Source organism: Corythoichthys intestinalis, chromosome 22 (assembly GCF_030265065.1).
Source record: "Corythoichthys intestinalis isolate RoL2023-P3 chromosome 22, ASM3026506v1, whole genome shotgun sequence".
Lineage (NCBI taxonomy): Eukaryota > Metazoa > Chordata > Actinopteri > Syngnathiformes > Syngnathidae > Corythoichthys > Corythoichthys intestinalis.
Genome location: NC_080416.1, coordinates 32,883,396 through 32,907,395, shown reverse-complemented (window position 1 = coordinate 32,907,395; position 24,000 = coordinate 32,883,396). Strand labels below are relative to the sequence as shown.

The 24,000-nt window shown below is 40.2% G+C and overlaps 2 protein-coding genes across 5 annotated transcripts in view; one reads left to right on the top strand and one right to left on the bottom strand.

Annotated features, from left to right (window-relative positions):
- The window catches only part of tmem65 (transmembrane protein 65), a 12,504-nt gene extending 4,885 nt beyond the window's left edge, over positions 1-7,619 (top strand). Inside the window, exons 7-8 of one of the 2 annotated variants that reach the window (XR_009061901.1) lie at positions 36-5,328; positions 7,346-7,619. Coding sequence is in view for 1 of the 2 variants with exons in the window: in XM_057828306.1 (XP_057684289.1) it covers positions 36-146 (111 nt within the window). In the remaining variant the exon portion in view is untranslated. Of the gene's footprint in view, positions 1-35; positions 6,200-7,345 lie in introns of those variants that run through there. The other variant, XM_057828306.1, reaches the window with a different exon arrangement.
- Positions 5,113-24,000, bottom strand: vps45 (vacuolar protein sorting 45 homolog). 3 transcript variants are annotated; one of them, XM_057828304.1, is made up of 15 exons: positions 23,836-24,000; positions 23,621-23,757; positions 22,110-22,244; positions 21,990-22,050; positions 21,834-21,913; positions 20,238-20,513; positions 20,063-20,173; positions 14,233-14,367; positions 14,057-14,170; positions 13,827-13,994; positions 9,098-9,256; positions 7,803-7,910; positions 7,617-7,738; positions 7,415-7,546; positions 5,113-5,305 (listed from the first exon to the last, which is right to left on the bottom strand). In XM_057828304.1, the coding sequence occupies exons 2-15, from the start codon at positions 23,711-23,713 to the stop codon at positions 5,224-5,226; spliced, it is 1,776 nt and encodes a 591-aa protein (XP_057684287.1). In that variant the 5' UTR covers positions 23,714-23,757; positions 23,836-24,000; the 3' UTR covers positions 5,113-5,223. The 3 variants fall into 3 exon arrangements, with proteins under 3 accessions (XP_057684287.1, XP_057684288.1, XP_057684286.1); XM_057828305.1 differs by having other exon boundaries at positions 20,238-20,375; positions 20,445-20,513; positions 23,621-23,913; XM_057828303.1 differs by having other exon boundaries at positions 23,621-23,914.

Below are 24,000 nucleotides of genomic sequence, written 5' to 3'. Positions count from 1 at the left end.
GGACAGACGACTGTCAACGTCCATTTCGTCTGCAGGGAAAAGCCATCGGCGTCTTCATCGGCTGCGTTCTGGGAATGTTTCCTCTCTTGTTCATCAGCGAGGATGAGGAGAAGAAGGCCAAAGCGGACAAGGCCACGCAGCGCTAACGCCTTGCGACGGCTAACAAAGAAACACAAGGGTTGAAGAATATCTGGTAGATTTCCTCAAAATGTCGACAGTCGTCGGGCAGATTTCTCACTTTGACCTGTAAACGAACAAATTGAAATGTAAACAGCGTACGGTGCTAGTTAACTTCATTCTTGTCACTTGAGAAGAAGTTCAGTAGTTCCAAAAAGATTTGCTAAGTTCCCAGAATTTCTCAAACCTACCAGTCTTGACTCACTTCCTCTCTGCACAAGGAAGTCAACACATCTGGGGATTTATTTTTTTTCCCCCCAAGAACATCCACTAAGGAAGTGGCATTTTCGCCAGAGTTCCTGCCCAACACATGTTCTGTTGTCAGAGCTGCTAACCGCTGGCTAACTGCTACCTCATACATTTATCGTGCACAACAATGTTTATTTTTTTTCTTTTTTCGCTGTGCTGACTAGGAAATCCTTGACCTTAAAATACGGATAAACAACAGCAGCCAAATCGGCAAAGATATGTGGGTGATTCTCATGAAATCTATGCATTACAACAAGGCAAGGGTGTAGGTTTGCATAGGGACGGTAGGTACATACACTGCTGGCCAAAAGTATTGGCACCCCTGCAATTCTGTCAGATAATGCTCCATTTCTCCCAGAAAATGATTGCAATTACAAATGATTTGGTATTAATATCTATACATATTTTGCTTGCAGTGAAAAAACACAAGAGAATGAAAAAAAAAATGAAATCATTATCATTTTACACAAAACTCCATAAATGGGCCAGACAAAAGTATTGGCAGCCTCAGCCTAATTCTTGGTAGCACAACCTTTAGACAAAATAGCTGCAAACAACCGCTTCCGTTATCAATCAGTGAGTTTCTTACAATGCTCTACTGGAATTTTAGACCATTCTTCTTTGCCCAACTGCTCCAGGTCTCTGAGATTTGAAGGGTGCCATTTTCAGATCTCTCCACAGGTGTTCTATGGGATTCAGGTCTGGACTGTTGCTGGCCACTTTAGAAGTCTCCACTGCTTTCTCTCAATCGATTTTCTAGTCCTTTTTGGGTCATTGTCCTGCTGGAAGATCCATGACCCCTGAGGCAGACTCCTTTTTCTCACACTGGGCCCTACATTTTTACATATATTTTTAAATATATATATTTTTATGTTTTTACATATATTTGTTGCAAAATTTATTGGTAGTCTTCAGACTTCATAATGCCATGCACATGGTCAAGCAGTCCAGTGCCAGAGGAAGCATAGCAACTGCAAAACATCAGGGAACCGCCGCCATGTTTGACTGTGGGGACCGTGTTCTTTTCTGTGAAGGCCTCGTTTTTTTCCCCCTGTAAACTACCTATGTATGATGCCCTTTCCAAAAAAGCTCTACTTTTGTCTCATCTGACCAGAGAATATTCTTCCAAAACGTTTTTGGCTTTCTCGGATAAGTTTTGGCAAACTCCAGCCTGGCTTTTTTTATGTCTCTAGGTCAGAAGTGGGGTCTTCCTGGGTATCCTACCATAGAGTCCCTTTCATTCAGACGCAGACGGATAGTATGGGTTGACACTGTTGTACCCTTGGACTGTGGGACAGCTTGAACTTGCTTGGATGTTAATCGAGGTTCTTCATTCACCATCCGGACAATCTTTCGTTGAAATCTCTCGTCAATTTTTCTTTTCCATCCACATCTAGGGAGGTTAGCCACAGTGCCATGGGCTTTACACTTATTGATGACACTGCGCACGGTAGACGCAGGAACATTCAGGTCTTTGGAGATGGAGTTGTAGCCTTGAGTTTGCCCATGCTTCCTCACAATTTTTCTTCTCAAGTCCTCAGACAGTTCTTTGGTCTTGAGTCAACTTAAGTGTGATTTAGTTATAGCCACCACCTGTTATGTGCCACAGGTAAGTAAAAGGTGCTGTTGATTACACAAATCGAAGAAGTATCACATGATTTTTCAAAGGGTGCCAATACCTTTGTCCGGCCCATTTTTGGAGTTTTGTGTAAAAATAATGATTTAATTAAAAAAAAAAAAAAAAATCTTGTGTTTTTTCATTGCAAGCAAAATATAAGATATTACTACCAAAGCATTTGTAAATGCAATAATTTTCTCGGAGAAACTGAGCATTATCTGACTGAATTGCAGGGGTGCCAATACTTTTGGCCAGCAGTGTTACACTACCAACTTTTTTAAAGAAACCTTATTTGCTTTATATACTTGGTGAATGTGCCGGTCCATTCCCCCCTTCAAACGCATGTTGTATATGTTGATGACTTGACCCAAACCCCACCCCTCAGACGCACACTCACACAGCCCCGACAGATTCACGTCGACAACATGCCACCTCTTCCGCCCCCTTCGAAGAGGAGGGTTATTAGAAGTTTTTTTTTTTGACCAGCGGCAACCACTGTAAGTAACGTAAAAAGATGCCAATGTTGTGGAGGTGGGGGAAACACCACTAATTTTAAACCAAGGGCGTAGGTTTGCATAGGGATGGTAAGGACATAACACTACCAACTTTTCAGGATGTTCAAATTGTCCCCACCAACTTTTAAGCAACCTCATTTGCATTATATAATGAGTTCAGTTAAATAAGTAATTTAAATTGTCTTCTCATAGACCCTACAATTATCAAGAGAATTGTTTTCATTATGTTCAAACTTCAATTTATCCCTTTTCACTTGCTGAAAGTTCCGGTCCTTTTTTTTCCCCTGAAATGCATGTTTGATTGGCTGATAACTAGACCCCCCCGACCCCAGTAAGCCGCACATACACACTCACACAGTCCCGACAGATTTATGTCGACAACATGCCGTCTCCTCCAAAGAGGAGGGATAGTAGTTTTTTTCAGCCAGCAGCAGCTACCGGAAGTAATCTAAAAAGACGTCAATGTTGTGGAGGTGGGGGTAACACCACTAATTTTGCTACTGGAAGTCCGACCTGCATGAGAGTTAGCATAACATTAAACTGTGTGAACTTGCTAACCTGCCAGACTACTGCGGTCAGGCCAGCCTACACAAGGAACAATGAAGTCAAGCTAGCCGTCCCTCATTTGGATCATTGTTTGCATTATGCTAATGCAACGCGGTGGCTTCAGAGTGCAAGTCCCTTTATCTAAAAAAACTGGAAGCTATCCAGGAATGGGTCAACTTTAGGGAGACACTGACATGAACATGGACATGAAAAAAAAAATCTGTCAAATGAAATCACACATCAAAATTTTATGAGAGTACTTTGGTTCGAGTCTTTGGGTAGTTTGATGCCTCAGATGTAGATTGGTCCTTGGATAGCTCACATTTTTTTTCATTAATTTTTTCCCCAAATAACTTTGAAATTACCGTACAGTACTTTAGTTTGACTGTAGGGGTGCTCCAGTGTCTCCCAGAAGTGGATCCATTCTTGGATAGCTCAACGTTTTTTTAAATAAAGGGTCTTGCACTTCAAAATGTTTTAGAAGTTTTTGAAAACTAAGGTTTAAATCCAATGTTTTATAACCTAAACCAATACACATAAAAGTTAGTTTGTCAATACAGAATTATTTTTGCATTGATCATTTAGCGATTGATCAATTCGTGAGATATGTAGCCCTGACCCCCGTTAACCCAATCTGTTTAGTCTTATTAATGTCCCATCCCCAGAAAAAAGTGTACATGCAGGTTATGCTGTTATATCGGCCCTACCAATGTTGAGACCAAACGAAGGACTTTTACCAAAGCTAGCTTAAAATAGCAGATTGCTATGATGACTTAGTCATTTTTTCCATTAACAGTTTGAACTCCCTAATATATTATTTACAGTTAAATATTTAATGTCTAAATACAAGTAACATTATGGTGATGATCACATATAGTGGGGAAGCAGGCACATAAACTTAACAACTTACTAACGATATGAAAAAAGGCCAAACAATCTTGTCTTGTCTTTTGCCTTTTTTATGGTGCATAATGGATCAAAAATAACTTTAATAAAAAACAACAACTGTCTGATCATGAAGGGACCATGGACCAGGTGCAATAGTAATGAAAGCTGCATGCTTGGACACTAGATTTTCCATAAATATATCTTTTTTTCTTAATACAAAGCAAGAAACCATTATAGCTTATCATAACCTGATCAATTATATAGTTTTAAACAAATTGATATATATTTTTAGGGGTTTGATTAAAAATTTATGATGCTGTATTGAATTGAATAAAGCTTTTCATGGACGCATTACAGACATGCACTTACGACTCTAAAATCAGTTAAAAAAAACATACAACTTACTATTTTGGTCCGCATAATGGACATGACCATCTTTCAACGAAAAAAGGAACTCTTTCGGGTTTTCAGGACTATATACTTAAAATCTTTAAAAACATAGTTTAGGTTATCTTCATGAGAATCACCCATATACAGTACAGGTAGCCCCTGGGTTACGAAGTTCTGTTCCTAAGCCGGGAACATAACCCGAATTTTCGCAAAGTCGGAAATAACCCCTTAAGTACCCCTAAATACCTCCTAAATCTAAAAAATAACTATCCTAAAACATGTATTATACGTCATTGTACTGTCTTGGCCAAGAAGTTGGAGTGGAAATCACGTAGGTCTGATACGTCGTAACCCGGGGACAACCTGTATTTAGATACTACCAACTGCGAACAAAATGCTAATTTGTGGTCATAGACGACAAGAGTCATTTTATAACAGAGTGCAGTAAGTACGACAGGTTTTTGGCCACAAATTAGAAATGAAAATCTCAAGTATGTTAGAAACACAAGTCACATGAAGTAGCTTTTGTTAAGAAGCGTTTCTCAAAAGTTCTTTGCAACAAGTCGGTCCCGAAATGGACCAATGTAAGACGTTTGTACTTTTTATTAGACAAAATGGCTGTTTTTGTAAGACTTACGAAAATAATAAATTTTAATAAAAGAAAATAATTCGAGTCGCATTTTTTGTGTGGATGTTGAGCAGGGAATAGCATCACATTGGAAAATGATATGGTGAATTTTCCTCTATTCATTTTATTCACAGTTAAATGACATGATTTACATCGAACAAAGACAAACGTAAAGTGACAAATACTTATAAGACGTCGCGTTCGTTGGGCTCTCAGTGTCTGTTGCTATAGCGACTAATGCCCTGCGACCGCTCGCCACCGCTGCTTGTTGATGACATCACTTCCTCTAGAAAGCTGAGGGCAAAAGAGAAATCTTTGTAAGTGGCTGCTCTTGATGCCCGTAGACGTCCGGTTATTTGGGACTGGGAGACTTGGCAGTGATTGATCAAATGATAATAGTGATAAATTCATGTCTTTTCACAGAAGAAGCATGAAAAGAGCTTTCATCACCAAGGTGGTAGCCATATTGGCAAGGGAGAGCCTCCCATCAAAGTCAATTAAGATGAAGTCATAATGATAAAATACCATTTCTGGACAAACTGCTATGTTAGCTTTGCTGTTAATGTCGTGGTATATAAGGCCACTTTCTGTTGATTTTGAGGCATTTCATGGTCACTTTGCACCATTTTTCAGAAGATCGGAATCAGGTAAAAATGATCGGGTTTTTAATTAAACATGTTTTTCTGCTTCATGCTCATACAGCCTCTCATCTCGACCTCCCACTACTTTTCTTGGTCACCAGTGCAGCTGGCGTTTAGGACAAAAAGTAAACTGACTGACAGGTTTGTAGTTTTGACCTGGCGAGTAAAGGCTCGGTAGTTCTACGATCAAAGGCACAAACGTGTTAATCATCACTAAGTTAATCTTCGTAGTCAAGAGGCTCTCTTGCCAGTGTGTGCGAATTTGAGTGGACTCACAGCGTATCACAAAAGTGAGTACACGACCTCGCATTTCTGCAGATATATCTTTTCATGGGACAACACTGACAAAATGACACTTTGACACAATGAAAAGTAGTCTGTGTGCAGCTTATATAATAGAGTTCATTTATTTTCCCCTCAAAACAACTCAAAATATAGCCATTAATATCTAAACGCCTGGCAACAAAAGTGAGTACACCACATGGGAACTACGTAAATCCCTAAATGTCCACATTGAGTACTGCTTGTCATTTTCCCTCCAAAATGTCATGTGACTCGTTACAGGAGTGCTGCCAGCATTGCTGCAGAGATTGGGGGGGGGGGGGGGGGGGGGGGTCAGCCAATATGTTTATTTTTCATTGTTGCACAAGAAAACTGCTTATTCCTATTTCAAGGAGTTGGGGGCATTATAAGCCGTGAAGAGTTCTACTAGTTTCGGTGAGAAGGTGAATAGTTTTGTCGTTTATGAACTACATTTCCACACAAACGCACATCAAGGCACCTTTTAGCTTAGCAAGGAAAGGTATGAGAGTCATTTTTCGAGTGCCAGAGCTCGCGAAACTTTCAAAAAAGCGCATTTATCAAGGTTTTGTCGACCGTGGTTTGCTTATATCCATCCGCTGAAACAGCCTGATAGCACAGATATTCCAACATATTCCCACCAAGATTCCCACCTCTAATTAACATAGAAAAACGCTTGTCTTTATCAAATGTTTCATTCAGTCCATTCACGCTTTGACGCTCACGCTGCAGAGAACAGCGTCTCAATTACACAATGAGTTGCCACAGCACACTTATGCGGGTTTAATGATGATCGACACATTTGTGCCTTTGATCGTAGAGCTACCAAGCTTCTCTGAAGAGACCAAAGCTACAAATCTGTCAATCATAGTTAACTTAAGTACCAAACGCAAGCTGGACGGTTTGGCCACACTGCTTAGCAGGAGGGAGGGTGAGAGGCTGTGGGGCTGTATGAATTGGAAAAACAATTTTTTTTTTTTTTTTAGAGAAAAAAAAACGATTCTTTTCGCCAGATTCCGATCCTCTGAAAAACTGCGCCATCGGGCCGATTTCCGATCACATGACCGGGTCGGGCTAGTATGTCAATGTTATAATAGTTGAAAACCTTTATTTATTTTTGGAGTCAAATTCTTTAATTTTTCGCCGAAAACATTTTTAGTAAACGTCTACTAAAACTAGATCAAATTAGTCTTGAGTTTTCGTGAGCAAAAACTAGACACGTTTTGAGATGACTAAAATATTACTAAGACTAAGTATTAGTGTCCAAAAGATTAAGACTAATATGAAAATTAAAAGGGCTGCCAAAAAACAAGAAAAAAAAAGAATATTATATATGGTAGTTTTTGCCTGTACAATACATGCAAACTACTATCAACTAGCGTATTTCCTCCAGGAGTGAACTCATTTCTAAAAGGACAAATGGACATCGATGATCGTCAATGGCACTGAAAGAGTGAAGTACCTCTTGGTGTTGAGCATGCTGCTTCCTCCCAGCACAATTCGAACACCGGGCGTGCTGCGGTTCATGTTGTAAACGCACAAAGCTTCTTCGTAGGTGGCTCCTCCGATCACAAACACGATGACATCCTGAGGCCTATGCGCAACCACTGTCACATGACGTCACGGGCGACCGGTCCCCCTCCCCTCCCGCGGTGACCCGTCACCTGTCTCTGAGGCTGCTGGCTCCCAGATAAGGAAACTGACTGTCCTTCAGGCGACCTTTGATCAGCTGATCCAGCGTGTCGTGAAGAAGAGGTTGATGTTGCGCGTAGACGTTCTCCACGCCCTGCACGCACGTCAACCGGCGGGCGTCACGGGAAGCGTGTTTACGCGCAGTCGCCGTGGCTCACCTTGAGGCCTTTGAAGAACTGTTTAGTGATGGCGACGGCGTCCGTCGGCGTGATGAGGTCGCTTCCCCTGACTCGCTTGCCGCCGTACTCCACCACGCACTGGACCATCTGACAAACACGCAGACACAACTCAACAACGCAACATTATCATGTTTCTTTTGCATTTTGTCCCATTACAATTCATATACAGATATTCTTTTCCATCTGCTCTTGATTAACTTTTTAAAATCTGTTAAAAGTTTAATTGTAAAATTCACTGGATAACGCAAAGAATGTATAAAAAGAACTATGGCTTGCAAATATTTGTAGGTATTAAAACATCCTTGATAGTAGAAATTTGTCATACGTGTATGTACATTGGCCACTAGGGGGCAGAGAAGCAATAGCAGAACAAGTAGTGGAAGTTCCTCTGTTTTATTCAGCATATTATTCTATTGACGCTTATGGAGGGTGATACCATTGACGTCCATGGACGTCCAAATTTCCCATTCATTTCTAATGGCATTTAATTATGTTATTTCATTTTATTGATGCCAATGTACTTGGATTCCATTGACGCCTATGTAAGTTGATACCATTGACGTGCATGGACGTCCAAAATTTTTCCCATTCATTGTCAAAGGCAAAAAAAAAAAATGTTCCCAAATCAACAGGAAATGACCAGATATCAAGAGGACGTGTACCCCAAATGTCCCCGATTGCATTGACACTTATGGAGGGTGATGCCATTGACGTCAATGGACGTCCAAATTTCCCATTCATTTCTAAAGGCATTTAATTATATTTTTTCATTTTATTGATGCCAATGTACTTGGATTCCATTGACGCCTATGTAAGTTGATACCATTAACGTTCATGGACGTCCAAAATTTTTCCTATTCATTTTCAATGGGAATTTTTTTCCCCACCAAAATCAACAAGAAATGACCAGATATAAATAGGATGTGTACCCCAAATGTACCCGATTGCATTGACGCTTATGGAGGGTGCTGCCATTGACGTCCAATTCTCCCAATCATTTCTAATGGCGTTTACTTTAATTCCATTGACTGGCATTATTGTCCATTCTATTGCTACACCTGAGTGGGGCTAAGATCTGTATCTCCACTGAGGAAAGACCCAGGTGTAATTTCTCCCAAAATTGCAGTTTCTAGTTCAGCATATTGTTGTATACCTTGTGTAAGAAGTGTCAATAATCATCATTTTGACAGTTTGCTGATTGACAGTTAATGATGCTGATTATTGTTAGCGCTTTCCCTAATGTTTGATGGATAAAATACCACAGTTGGGCATACCCTGCGTCGGGCCTCGGACACGCCCCTCCTGGTGAGCTGCTCCATGAGGGCGGGCAGGATGCTAGCGCTGTGACGCTCGTAGCGCAGGGCGTACAGCGCCACCAGGCGGACGGCGTCCATTTCCGACACGCGTGGGTTCTGCAGCAGCCGGCGCACATTCTGCGCACACACGGACGGTCATTCGTTATTAATTGGTTTAGTGTTGCACACATACCATTTTTGGCACCTGCTTGGTCGGCTGAACGAATGTTCATTCACTGCCACCCTCCCACTTCAAATGGTTTTGACCCTAAACCCTGACCCTAGTGATAAACTCTCTTCAAATCACAGTAAAAACATTAAAGAGCATATGACACGAGAAAAAAAGTCTTAAATGGCATTATTATGTGAATTAGAATCATATTTTGAGACGATTCGACTATATACAATAATTTAGCAAAGCACAGATGACGAGAAATTAGTCTTTTAATCTTCCGGCTAGCCACGCCTACCATTATAGACCCTACTCACGTGACGTCACAGCCACACCCCCGCGCCATGTTGTCCGTATACTCGTCATGTTAATGCATTAGCGCTTCGTAAATTCCTCCTATTATGGCGTGTTTTTCTGCTCGTTAACATTAATAACCAAAATGGTGAAGTCGTGTGTGGCGGTCGGTTGCAAAAACAGAGAAGATAGACGGAGAGACTTGAAGTTTTACCGTATTCCGAGAGACCCGGAGAGGAGAGCGAGATTGACTGCTGCAATTCGACGAGAAAACTGGGCTCCAAACGACTACCACAGATTATGTAGTAGTCATTTTATATCTGGTAAGATGCATTTAATATATATTTAGAGGGTTTTGGGCTGACAACCACAATTAAGATCATTGCTAGGCTAATCGCCGACAACATACACTCAGACGTTGTGAATGAACTACCTGAAAATATATAATTATAAGGGGATAATAAGACAGTTGTCATACAATTAATTTACAATTTCACTATTGAGGTCAAAAGCCAAAAAATAAATTCAACTAGGGACAATCTGGAGTAGTGCTATCGCACTTCATATTTATTACATATTATATATGTATGTAGTGAGATTGCTATCGCTAAACCATATAAACATTAAAAGCCCTAGCTCCATTGACAAATGACATGAAATACAGTGCCTTGCAAAAGTATTCGGCCCCCTTGAATCTTGCAACCTTTCGCCACATTTCAGGCTTCAAACATAAAGATATGAAAGTTAATTTTTTTGTCAAGAATCAACAACAAGTGGGACACAATCGTGAAGTGGAACAACATTTATTGGATAATTTAAACTTTTTTAACAAATAAAAAACTGAAAAGTGGGGCGTGCAATATTATTCGGCCCCTTTACTTTCAGTGCAGCAAACTCACTCCAGAAGTTCAGTGAGGATCTCTGAATGATCCAATGTTGTCCTAAATGACCGATGATGATAAACAGAATCCAAATGTGTGTAATCAAGTCTCCGTATAAATGCACCTGCTCTGTGATAGTCTCAGGGTTCTGTTTCAAGTGCAGAGAGCATTATCGAAACCAAGGAACACACCAGGCAGGTCCGAAATACTGTTGTGGAGAAGTTTAAAGCCGGATTTGGATACAAAAAGATTTCTCAAGCTTTAAACATCTCAAGGAGCACTGTGCAAGCCATCATACTGAAATGGAAGGAGCATCAGACCACTGCAAATCTACCAAGACCCGGCCGTCCTTCCAAACTTTCTTCTCAAACAAGGAGAAAACTGATCAGAGATGAAGCCAAGAGGCCCATGATCACTCTGGATGAACTGCAGAGATCTACAGCTGAGGTGGGAGAGTCTGTCCATAGGACAACAATCAGTCGTACACTGCATAAATCTGGCCTTTATGGAAGAGTGGCAAGAAGAAAGCCATTTCTCAAAGATATCCATAAAAAGTCTCGTTTAAAGTTTGCCATAAGCCACCTGGGAGACACACCAAACATGTGGAAGAAGGTGCTCTGGTCAGATGAAACCAAAATTGAACTTTTTGGCCACAATGCAAAACGATATGTTTGGCGTAAAAGCAACACAGCTCATCACCCTGAACACACCATCCCCACTGTCAAACATGGTGGTGGCAGCATCATGGTTTGGGCCTGCTTTTCTTCAGCAGGGACAGGGAAGATGGTTAAAATTGACGGGAAGATGGATGCAGCCAAATACAGGAACATTCTGGAAGAAAACCTGTTGGTATCTGCACAAGACCTGAGACTGGGACGGAGATTTATCTTCCAACAGGACAATGATCCAAAACATAAAGCCAAATCTACAATGGAATGGTTGAAAAATAAACGTATCCAGGTGTTGGAATGGCCAAGTCAAAGTCCAGACCTGAATCCAATCGAGAATCTGTGGAAAGAGCTGAAGACTACTGTTCACAAACATTCTCCATCCAACCTCACTGAGCTCGAGCTGTTTTGCAAGGAAGAATGGGCAAGAATGTCAGTCTCTCGATGTGCAAAACTGATAGAAACATACCCCAAGCGACTTGCAGCTGTAATTGGAGCAAAAGGTGGCGCTACAAAGTATTAACGCAAGGCGGCCGAATAATATTGCACGCCCCACTTTTCAGTTTTTTATTTGTTAAAAAAGTTTAAATTATCCAATAAATTTTGTTCCACTTCACGATTGTGTCCCACTTGTTGTTGATTCTTGACAAAAAATTAAATTTTTATATCTTTATGTTTGAAGCCTGAAATGTGGTGAAAGGTTGCAAGGTTCAAGGGGGCCGAATACTTTTGCAAGGCACTGTACATTAGACTTGACAGTGGACGTTAGCAAGAAGAAAAGATTTTGAATTGAAAATTTCGTAACTCACCTTCCCGAGCACAAGATTCCTGCCGAATTTTCGTGTACGAGTACCTGTTTCACCCAACAAGCAACGTAGCATTTATAAGCCTCCAAGCTCTTAAAGTTTTTCAAACTTTCGTGAGAATAGGCTGATTTTGTGTGGACAAGATAGTTGTAAATATCAGGGTCAGGCAAAGACAGCGAAGACAGCGGGTCGAAAAACATCGATTTAGGCATCAAATATGGATCTGGCGAATGGATAAACTGAAGCTTTTCCACATAACGCCTTTTATGCAACGCATCCAATGAGTTTACGGCGTCAGATAACACCGGGGCTTCCATGAATTGCTCTATAACTTGCACGACTAATTGAAAACAATGAGAATAGGTCTAAAAAATACGGACAATATGGCGGCCGGATACAGCGACACGTCATTTTGTGACGTAGGTGAGTAGGGTCTATTGGGCTTTAGCATCCCCAACAGGTGGATGACGTCAGCGGTAGACTGGGCTCATCGGTTTTACTATTCAGTCCATTGAGGGGGAATTATTCACGAGGAAAACGCGACGAAGAGAGCCGCAAAATGTCATTGTTTCAGTCTCTCTACTCCAATATTTTTACAGGATATTCTTTTTATCCAAGTATTTTTCCCCAATAGCTATATAAATGGCTTGAGAAGGAACAGTCAGCCCGTCGAGGGGGAACTATTCACAACGAGGAAAACGCGACGAAGAGAGCGGCAAAATGTCATTGTTTCTGTCTCTTCACTTCAATATTTTTACAGGATATTGTTTTTATCCAAGTATTTTCCCCAATTGCTAAATAAATGGCATGGTCATGACAAATAACAGTCTTGTGCTGAATGGAATATGAAATAATAAAAATGCATTTATTCAGGACGACATGGCAAAATTACTCCATAATGGTCAAAACTGTCGACTTCACCTTTACTGTCGCACCTCCCGAACGATATTTTATGACACCTAAATCGGACATATGTCATTTCCCTTCCCCGGCTTCGGAGAATGTAAACAAACCAGAAGGCGTGACAGCTAGCCGACATGCTAACCCGAACCGAGTGATGTTTCAAAGTCTTCGAAGCGGAAAATCACACATAACTATCCTGGATTATTTGACATGACGACCCGGTTGTCGATTGTCTTCGCGGATCGGCAAACCGCCTGGCGGAGAGCAATTTAAAGTTCGTTCCCCGGAGGAGGGTGGCTGGAGTTGTTGTGCAGCTAACGTGCTGCTGCTAATGAGTATTAGGAGAGCTTTTTACATGCCTATCAATGATCAAACGTAAGTAGTCCTTCATTTAAAGGAAGTTTGTAGTGTTTACTTAGTAATCGCTGTATTCGTATTTGACATAATACAAAACAAGATGTTCACTCACTTCCTCGTAAGTCCAATGGTCCCACAGTAAATATCCACGGTGAATGGGAACCTTTTGAAACTCCAAAAAGGCGCATACGCCTCTCCCTCATACAGAATGATTTTTCTGCAGCCGTTTGGCTGGCGTGATGCGAAAAATAAACGTATTAATTACGTATTACGTACAAATCAGGGCAGAATGATGAAAATAGCTTGTTGTTCTGTTTATTAACTGCGTTCGAAAATATTGTAGAATAATTTCCTGACCCATGTATCAATAATTGTTGTATTGCCATATTGTGAGATAATAGTGATCATGAGCCTTGTATGGTAAATCATATCGTGAGCTATCCAGAGGTTTCCACCCCTAGTATTAAACACGGAAACTGCGCCAGCAACTGAGACTGTGCCTTTTAATACTTAATGCTTGGGAAAATACTGTACTCTCCGATACGGATGACATCATTTTAATTGTGCATCAATACTGATACTGGTATCGATGTAACACTGAATTGGTTTTCCTTTACTGGCATGTACCTGCTGCGCGCTGGAGTGGTCATTCTGGCAAGCTAGCTCTTGCTCCACCTCCGACACCTCCATCAGTTGACGTTCGGCCACCAGGCGGGACAGCTCGCCCACCACCGTCACGTGCTTAGACACGGTGCCCGACATCTTCTTGAACTGCGGGTAGTTGTCCACGAACGCCTGGCGAGAAGACGGGGCATCAGCAGACGGACGGGACGCGAAAGCCGACGAAGACGCGGCACCTTCATGTCCGAGATTGACTCCAGCTTCTGCTGGCCCTTGGGTCTCTTTTTCTGGAAGTCCTCCATTAGGTTCTTGATATTGGTGCCGATCTCGCCGAAGTTCAGGTACAAGTTCTGGAGACGCGCGCTCGTGTTTCAGCGCCGTGGACCAAGACGGACGTCGAGTAGTTACCTACGTTGGCGTAGAACTCGTCATTCTCGGCGGACAGGACCACCTCGCGAAGGTCTTTGCTGATGCCGGGAACTCGGGACAAGTCGATACGGTTGTTGTTGATGCCCAGGAGCTCATGGACCATCGCTTGATACGTCCACTGTTAGACAAAAATGAACCGTAATTGAGAAGGATAGATTAAAGTAGAGCTGTAACAATTAGTCGATTAATCAACAACTGATCGATTAGCAAATGAATTAACTATTTTGATAAACAATTATTTGTTTAGGACCTTCTCAGACTTGTCTAAATTGTTGAAATTATAACATATATATAAAACATCTTACTTGTAATTATCATCAGATTTCATCATTGCATTTTTGTTAAGTCAAAGTACGACATGAACAAAAATTCACATTTTTGCCAATTTTCAGCTGTCTAAATTAGTTCCTTAATGGATCTGCAACAACAAATTGATTAAATTGATTAATAGATTGGTTCCCAACAAATTTGATAATTGTAGACTACGGTCAGGAACCTGAAATAAAAATGTTATTTTTGAAGGAAAGTCATCCATTTTGTCTTCCTTGTTACATACAAAATGCCTAAAAAAACTTCAACGTAAATTGTGAAGGTAAATGAAAAAAGTGACATTTATCCGAATAATCGTTTATCATTAATCGTTGAATTAATCGATTATGAAAATAACTGTTAGTTGCAGCCCTAGATTAAAGTGAAGTTTCCGCCCCCCCATATTGTAAATTTCAAATAAAAATTATGTTAGTTGTTTGTGCTGGAAGAACTCTTACTTCCTTTGCTGGACAAAAGTATTGGCACTCCTGCAATTCTGTCAGATAATGCTCAATTTTTCCCTGAAAATGATTGCAATTAGAAATGCTTTGGTAGTAATATCTTCATTTATTTTGCTTGCAATGAAAAAACAAAAGAAAAAAAAAAAAGAAAAAAAGAAAAGAAAAAAAAAAAAAGAGTGAAATCTAGGAGTGGGAACCTCGTTACCTCACGATACGATACGATACGATACGCGATTCAAAGTTTACGATAACGATGATCTGACGAAATGGCGATACAACGATGATCAATACATTGGTCAGGAAATCATTCTAGGATATTCTACAAACAACTAATAAACAGAAAAACAAGCTTCTGCTGCAAATTGGAATGAGTTTATCACTAGAAGACGTCCAATCCATTTAAACTTGGAGGGTGAATGTTCATTCGCTGCCATCCCTCCAACTTCAAACTGATCGAACATCTATGGCCGTCATTGGCAGCCAATGCCAGGCAATGAGGTCATTTTGGGCCATTTACCTGTTGATTTTCAGTTACTTCCCCAAAAATCAGACAGAATGAGTGCAAATGCTCTGGTTTCGAATTAGTGCTGCAACAATTAATCGATTAACTCGAATATTCGATTAGAAAAAAAGATTTAAATTAAATTTTGCTGCTTCAAGTATTTGTTTAATTAAAGTGGCATTGTAATGGTTTGTTTTGAAAGTGTTTGCATTTATTTTTATTGATTTGGGTGGATACACGGCCCTCTAGTCTACCTCATTTCACATGGCTGAATCCATCTGCTCCCTGTTAAGACCAACATAAGCTAGGTTTTTGTTCGAACTAATGCTTTTTTAAATGCATTCGTCATTTAGTTTAAAGCTATATTAAGCATTTTTTTGTGGGAATATGTGTGTGAGCCATTTGTAAAGAACATTGTAAAAAAGTGTTAGCATTTTATAGCATTTAAGCAAGCGGACTTTTGCAAAGTTAGCCAATTGTTCTTTTGTTGTACATAGATCCTCTTTAAATATATACACTCACCGGCCACTTTATTAGGTACACCATGCTAGTAACGGGTTGGACCCCCTTTTGCCTTCAGAACTGCCTCAATTCTTCATGGCATAGATTCAACAAGGTGCTGGAAGCATTCCTCAGAGAGTTTGGTCCATAATGACATGATGGCATCACACTCACAACAGTTGGTGCAGATTTGTCGGCTGCACATCCATGATGCGAATCTCCCATTCCACCACATCCAAAGATGCTCTATTGGATTGAGATCTGGTGACTGTGGAGGCCATTTGAGTACAGTGAACTCATTTTCATGTTCAAGAAACCAGTCTTAGATGATTATAGCTTTATGACATGGCGCATTATCCTGCTGAAAGTAGCCATCAGAAGTTGGGTACATTGTGGTCATAAAGGGATGGACATGGTCAGCAACAATACTCAGGTAGGCTGTGGCGTTCCAACGATGCTCAATTGGTACCAAGGGGCCCAAAGAGTGCCTAGAAAATATTCCCCACACCATTACACCACCACCACCAGCCTGAACCGTTGATACAAGGCAGGATGGATCCATGCTTTCATGTTGTTGACGCCAAATTCTGACCCTACCATCCGAATGTCGCAGCAGAAATCGAGACTCATCAGACCAGGCAACGTTTTTCAAATCTTCTATTGTCCAATTTCAATGAGCTTGTGCAAATTGTAGCCTCAGTTTCCTGTTCTTAGCGGAAAGGAGTGGTACCCGGCGAGGTCTTCTGCTGCTGTAGCCAATCTGCCTCAAAGTTCAACGTACTGTGCATTCAGAGATGCTCTTCTGAATACCTTGGTTGTAACGGGTGGTTATTTGAGTCACTGTTGCCTTTCTATCAGCTTGAACCAGTCTGGCCATTCTCCTCTGACCTCTGGCATCAACAAGGCTTTTCCGCCCACAGAACTGCCGCTCACTGGATATTTTTTCTTTTTCGGACCATTCTTTGTAAACCCTAGAGATGGTTGTGCGCGAAAATCCCAGTAGATCAGCAGTTTCTGAAATACTCAGACCGGCCCTTCTGGCACCAACAACCATGCCACGTTCAAAGTCACTCAAATCACCTTTCTTCCCCATACTGATGCTCGGTTTGAACTGCGGGAGATTGTCTTAAACCATGTCTACATGCCTAAATGCACTGAGTTGCCGCCATGTGATTGGCTGATTAGAAATTAAGTGTTAACGAGCAGTTGGACAGGTGTGCCTAATAAAGTGGCCGGTGAGTGTATATACTGTATACTAGAGCTGGGAATCTTTGGGCACCTAACGATTCGATTACGATTACGATTCAGAGGCTCCGATTCGATTATAAAACGATTATTGATGCACCCCCTCCTTTTTTTTTTTTTTTTAAATAAATGTTTTGTACATTAGTTCCAAAATTGTTTAAAAATACTATTTCAGTGTGAAGTTAACATATAGCAGTAAATAAAATGTACAAAAATAACAATAAATAAAAAAAACTCCAGTCCCCATTCTGTATCAGCAGGCTTAAACTACATTCAATTAATTTAATGTTGTGAATCAACCGTTAAAGTTGTTAAAATTGCTCCCGTTATTCCATAATTTCCCTTTTGTCTACTTTCGACATGTGAAAGTTTTAAAACTATTTTAAAGATAGATTCAAGTCAATATTTTACCGATTTAGGAGTATTTTAGATAAAAAGTTAATTAGGTTTGCATGGAAGGTTCGCTACAACAGCCTTGCAGGGAAGTGTACTGCTTTAAGATGGCGGCCGTTTACTAACGCCCGCATCTAGCTTTTTGTAGGTGTGCTGCTAACGCTACCTAATCTATAATGCATCTAGTCCTATATAAATGATATCTACCGTAACTTTATGTGAATGTACTGTGTAGCAGCTTTTCGGCAGCAGTCAGGTATGTTGTTGTGTTTTTTTATCTCGTGGCATGAGTTGAGCTAGAGCCGTGAGTTGAGCAGTGGCATTACCCGAGGGGCCGGGTAATGAGAAGCATGATGTTTAGCTACTCTTGCTTCTTTCCTCATTGACCGCGCAGCGCGCTGAGAGTGTTGTACTTCCGCTTTACTTGGCATATTTCAATAATCGGAATTTGGATGTTTGTGAATCGTTCTCGAATCTTTCACAGCCGAATCGCGAATAATCTAAGAATCGGAAATTTTGCACACCTCTACTGTATACCGTGTGAGGCTCAGCTCAGGTAAAATTTCTTATGTTCCTTATTCGATTACTCGAATATTCGAAGTAAATAGTTCATCGATTAATCGACTACTAAAATAATCGATAGCTGCAGCGCTATTTCGACTGAACGAACGTTCCCAATCTAAATGAATTGGGCGTCGAGTACCGTCAATGGCAGCCTTAGTTCCCTGAGACACCATTGTGGTGGAAGATTTTGGTAGCAACGTGTTGGTCCCTTTTTTTTTTTTTTTTTTAAAAACAAAGACACCTTTTTAAAACGATATCTCGATTATTGACAGGAGCATATCGATAACCTTTTGGGATACAAAGTATCATGATATATCACCGTTTCGATATTTTGTTACACTCCTAATTAAATCATAATCATTTTACACAAACCTCCAAAAATGGGCCAGACAAATTTATTGGCACGCTTTAAAAAAATAATGTGACACTTCTCTAATTTGTGTTATTAACAAAGCATTTGTAATTGCAATCATTTTCTGGGAGAAATTGCATTATCTGACAGAATTGCAGGGGTGCCAATACCTTTGGCCGGCACTGTATACCTCACGTCAACACAGGCTGACAGGTTGTTCTACTTTCGTACACGAAAAATTAACGAAGTGATAAGAACAATCATCGTCTACATCTCATCTACGTCGTGCTGAATCCATTTTTGGAGATTTCCGTGGGTTCCTCTGGCTGGATTTTGCAGTTTTAACTTTGTCAACACACTGCTAACTTCAACCGCAACTCATGAGATTTTTTCTAAACTGAAAGTTCGAAGCAGAAATTTTACAAGATTGCGGCGCCAATATTTCGCTCAGGAAACTTGTCTTTTGAGCTATTAATTTCGAGTGATGACGTCACGCAGCCCCCCATTGATGGCAAAATGGACCCAAAATAGTGCAATTGTTTATGCTACATTTGTGCTGCAAAAAAATAATTTGTGCTCCTATCGTTTTATAGATATTGAGATATTCATTTTGAGTGATGACGTCAATCGCGGCCCCTCAGTCGCGCATAATGGAGCGTACCAACTCAATGACAAGGGTGTCCCAACAACTAGCACGTACGTAGTACAAACAAATAGCACCCCTTTGGGTCTATTTTGCTGTAAATGGCGTGCTTGAGATTGCATTCATTTGTGCTACGTTTGCGCTAGTTATTGAGACACCCCTGTTATTGAGAGAGTTGGAACACTCTATCAGCCGTGGGAGTTGGATAAGGAAAAGCTGCGAGAGATGTCATTGCTCAAAATTAATATCTCAATGTCTATTAAACGATAGCAGCACAAACAACTTTTTTTTTTAAATAACGGTGCGATAATCAGTCTATCTCTATTATAAACGTTTCATTTTTTGATGGCGTGACGTCACCAGCCTTTCCAAAATGTCTGATTCGCTCCAAACTGGTCGCAAACATTTGCGCTACGTTTGTGCAGCAAATATTTTCTTTTGTGCGGCTATAGTTTTTGAAATATTAATGATTCCTTAATAGGTCGATCTGAGGTCACCAGCCCCCTCACAACGGCCGATTCGCTCCAATTTGGTCGCAAACGTTTGTGCTGCAAACATTTTTTTATTTGTGTTGTTATTGTTTTTGAGCTATTAATCATTATTTAATAGGTCACTCACAGGTCACACTCTTTATTTTCCCTTTTAATATATTTTTTTCATAAAATCTTTTTAATGTAATCATAAAAAAGGAGAATATTTGTTATGATGGGGCTCAGTAAGAATTTGGATACCTTTTAGATCTAAAAAAGGTTTTTAGGTCATCAATGTCGCTAAATGGTTTATCACTTATCAAAAGAGTAGTTGAAGAATTTACAAATTGATTGATGGAAATGGACAGCTCACCTGGTTGAGCAGTGGTGTAATGGCGTCATCGCTGCGGTCCAGGATGAGCAGCAGAGGTGGGACTTCAGTCTTCCTGAAGTCAAACAGCTCGTACTCTTTGGTGATGATTTGCTGCACGAGAGTTCAGAGGTGGGCCCGAGCTGGATTCTGCCGCAACGTACCGCGCCGTTCTCACCTTGACGTTCTCGGCCAGGCGTTTGGACATGTCGGAGGACAGCTGGTAGCGGATCATGGGACACTTTTTGAGCGCCAGCAGGACCGAGGTCAGACCCTGTGTGCAGCGCCACAAGACGGATGGATCCCAGCTCCGCCCCTGCGGCGAAAACACAAGTGACGTGAGCGCGCGCACGCTCATTGCCAACGCCCCCGGCGTCTTTTTTACCTTGGCCACGCCCTGAAGGTTGAGGGAGAACACGTGAGGATTGACGGCAATGAAATCTCCGTAAAACTCCTGCAAAAACACAACAAGAAGGTTAAAGAACCGACCTCTGAAAGTATCACAATCATTGTTTCATTAAAAAGAAAAAATGAAAATAATAACAAAAGAAATAACTTTAAATATACTTTTTTTTTTTAAGCTTTAATTTTTTCAATGGCAAAATTGTGCTTAACATTATTTCTCTTTTTAAAATATTTTTTTTTTCTTTTTTTAAATGAAAAAAAGTCAAAACAGTATTTATTTTGTTTATTTTTTAAAAACTGTTAGTAAAAAAACAACAGAAAGCAAAATATGACCTATTCTCTTTTTTAATTACATTGTTAATACATCTTTAAAAAATAAAACAAATAAGTAAACAAATTAAAAAAAAAAAAAAAGTACTTTTTATCTAATATTAAAAATATTTTTGTTTTGTTTTGGTTAATGGGTAACGCCCCCGCCCCCCCCAAAAAAAATCCGCAATGTAGAGGCTTATATTTTAAAATCAGTCAGTTTTTTTCGTTAACCGGCCGATAGGCATGTTGGTAAAAAGTCATTTTTTTTCGTTAACTGGCCGATAGCCATGTTGGTAAAAAGTCCATTTATCGGCCCGATATATCAGTTGACCTCTACCAAATAGCGCAAGTCATTTTTAGTGGAGAAAAAAACTTATTTCGTACCATGAAATCAAAATGATCATATCTCTGATTTTCTGTAGTCTATCAGTGCCAAATAACAACAGAGAGCGAGCTTGAAATGCGTGCTTTCAATAATGATGACGTCAGCGCTCTATGTGAAAAGTTGTTTTTTTCGTGGTGCTTTAAAGATTGGACGACGGCCAGTGTGAACAGAGGACTTCTGACTGCAAGCTTGCGTGTGGTCATGTGACTGTAATGTTACATCTGATTGGTAAAATGGGGTCATATGGTTAATGTTGCAATGTCTTATTTGTAGAGCCTCTGTTTGGCAGAAAACAAAGTGGAATCTAATATGTAGAATAAAGACGAAAAATGTAAAGACTCTATTGTACCCCAATGTAGCAGTGTAAGAGTAGTGGTTCTTCTTCACAATTCACTCAAGTAAAAAGTATGGCATAGTGAAACTAGTCTTAGAAGTATATTTTTCTCAAAAATTTACTCAAGTAAATAACTTGTGTAAGTGGTGCTGAAGCCTATTCCGGCTATCTATGGGCAGATGGTCTGACATTAACTCATTGGCTCCCATTGACGGTGCTAGATGTCCAATTCATTTGAACTGAGAGGGGGAAATGAAAATGTCAATTGTCTGCCGATGACGGCAATAGGCGCCCAATTAAATAATATGAGAAGCAAAAACACAGAAAGTAGCACTCACCTGCACTTCTGCTACCACTTCCTGTTCGTCAGCCTCAGCCAAAGCTTTGATTTCACTTTTACTGATCACGTTGCTGAAGTCTTAACACACGTGGACACACACAAATTAGCGTGGAAGCGTGCTAACAATCATAAAAATGGTTTTCAGCGGCCTCACAGATGAAGTAGACGCTGTATTTTGGTCTTCGCAGCTCCTGGATGAGATGTTCCACGTTTTCCTGCAGAGCAAACGCACATCACGCCACCTTCTGCTTTGGAGTTTGGATGGATAGCATACCTTGGTGGGTCTGAGGAAGCAGATGGCCTTCAAGTGCTTCATACTTTCTCGGCTCTGAGAGTCAATGCGTTCAAAGAGGTAGACCTCCTTCTGCAAGATCTCTGATTGGGTGTAGACCACGCTCACAATACTGGTCTACATGCACAAAAACATAATAGAGAGTACGTGTTGCGGTAGATAATAGAGGAAATGTTATATTAGGAAAAAAAAAATCAAACAATCGATTGGACAAAAACCAGTATTGTTTTCATCAATGATGACTATAATGAAAATATTTCATCAAAGAACATTTTTTTCATGATGATGACGAGACAATAAAGAGCTAAAAACATGTTTTCGGAGACGAAAACATAACGAAACTAATGCCAGTTTTTGTCTGACGAGAATGCGAACGAAAATCCACAACAGTTTCCATCACATGTGTGACATTTTATGTGTAGTTAGCTTGCATTGTAGCAGTATTTGGTTTTGTCACTCATGTGACGTGCTGCTGCTCTCCAGTCTCTGGGCTAGCACACACGGTAAGATTGGTTTAATTATTTTGCCAGAGACAATATGCAATGTTGCTTTAGCCTTTAAAGGTCTGTGCTTAGTGCTCATCACACACTAAATGTAAGTCAAAGCGTTAGCATAGCATTCGCGTTAGCATTAGGCTAATGGTAATGGCAAGTGTCCTCTTTAACTCTCGGACGTTTTTTACATAAAATTCGTGGTGTCCAGGTTTTTATAATTAATTGAAAATAATGTACAGTTTTCCCACCGAGTGTGAATTATCACCAAATTGGTGTTGTCCTTGTAGATGCTACAACATGTGCTCGTCTCTCAATGTTTATTCGAAATAGTTGGAATCCTTCATTTATTTATTCATTTATTTATTTTTTGGAGTAATTATTTTTTATTTTACAGACGAAAACATTTTGTGTAAACGTCCAATAAAACTACACTAGTCTTGGGTTTTCCTCAACAAAAACTAGACGAAGACAAACACTTTTTGAGATGACTAAGCTTTAATATTAAGTATTATAATCCAACAGACTAAGACAAATGTGGAAATTAAAAGGTCTGCCAAATACAACACTGACAAAAACAATATTGAAAATAGTTGAGATGGGAGTATTGGAAAAAAGATATTGTGAAAGTAATTAACTAATGTGCAATCTGTATATATTGACACTGAAACCTACAACAACTTATGTACTCTCCCTTGTTTTCTGTCTGTGATACAGTACTACTGCATTCCCTTGTTTGTTATGGTGTTGCTTGGAGAGTTAACTCTGGTATGTCTCAATATTTCCGACTTTTTTACGTCCTTAATGGAGGTTGAAAAACTTAAGAGCTTATAAAATAAATAACCAGCAGAAATGGCAAGATGTCTGTGTTCAAGTGGAAGGTACTATCATTAAAAAGTCATTTGCCAAGCAGTTACCTGCCAAATTATGTACAGTAACAAAGTATTTGTAATTCTTTATTCATCACCACAGCTTTTTGATGACATTAATGAAGTTTCTGACCGTCTCCTTGTCCATGAGCAGCACCTTCATCCCTGCCCCGCTGCTCTCGATCATCTTGGAGATGTACTGCTTCACCGCTAGCGTCACGTTCATGGCGCCCACTCGACAGGTAACAACAACAACAACAACAAGATGCGCTTTAAGACAAAATGAACGTCTGGGTGAGCCTTAAGAGGAAACTAAACCAAGAGAAGTCGATCAAATTGATCAATTACGCTTTCGGGGTCTGCTCGAAAGACACTGCCCGCTCACTTCCTTGTTGGCGGTGACGTCAACAACTATGCCAGTCACGTGACCTGAAGCCGCTAGCTCGACGTGAACGAATATTTGTGTTTAAAGTATTCTACTGTGCATTCATAAGTGAATTATTTGATAGATGT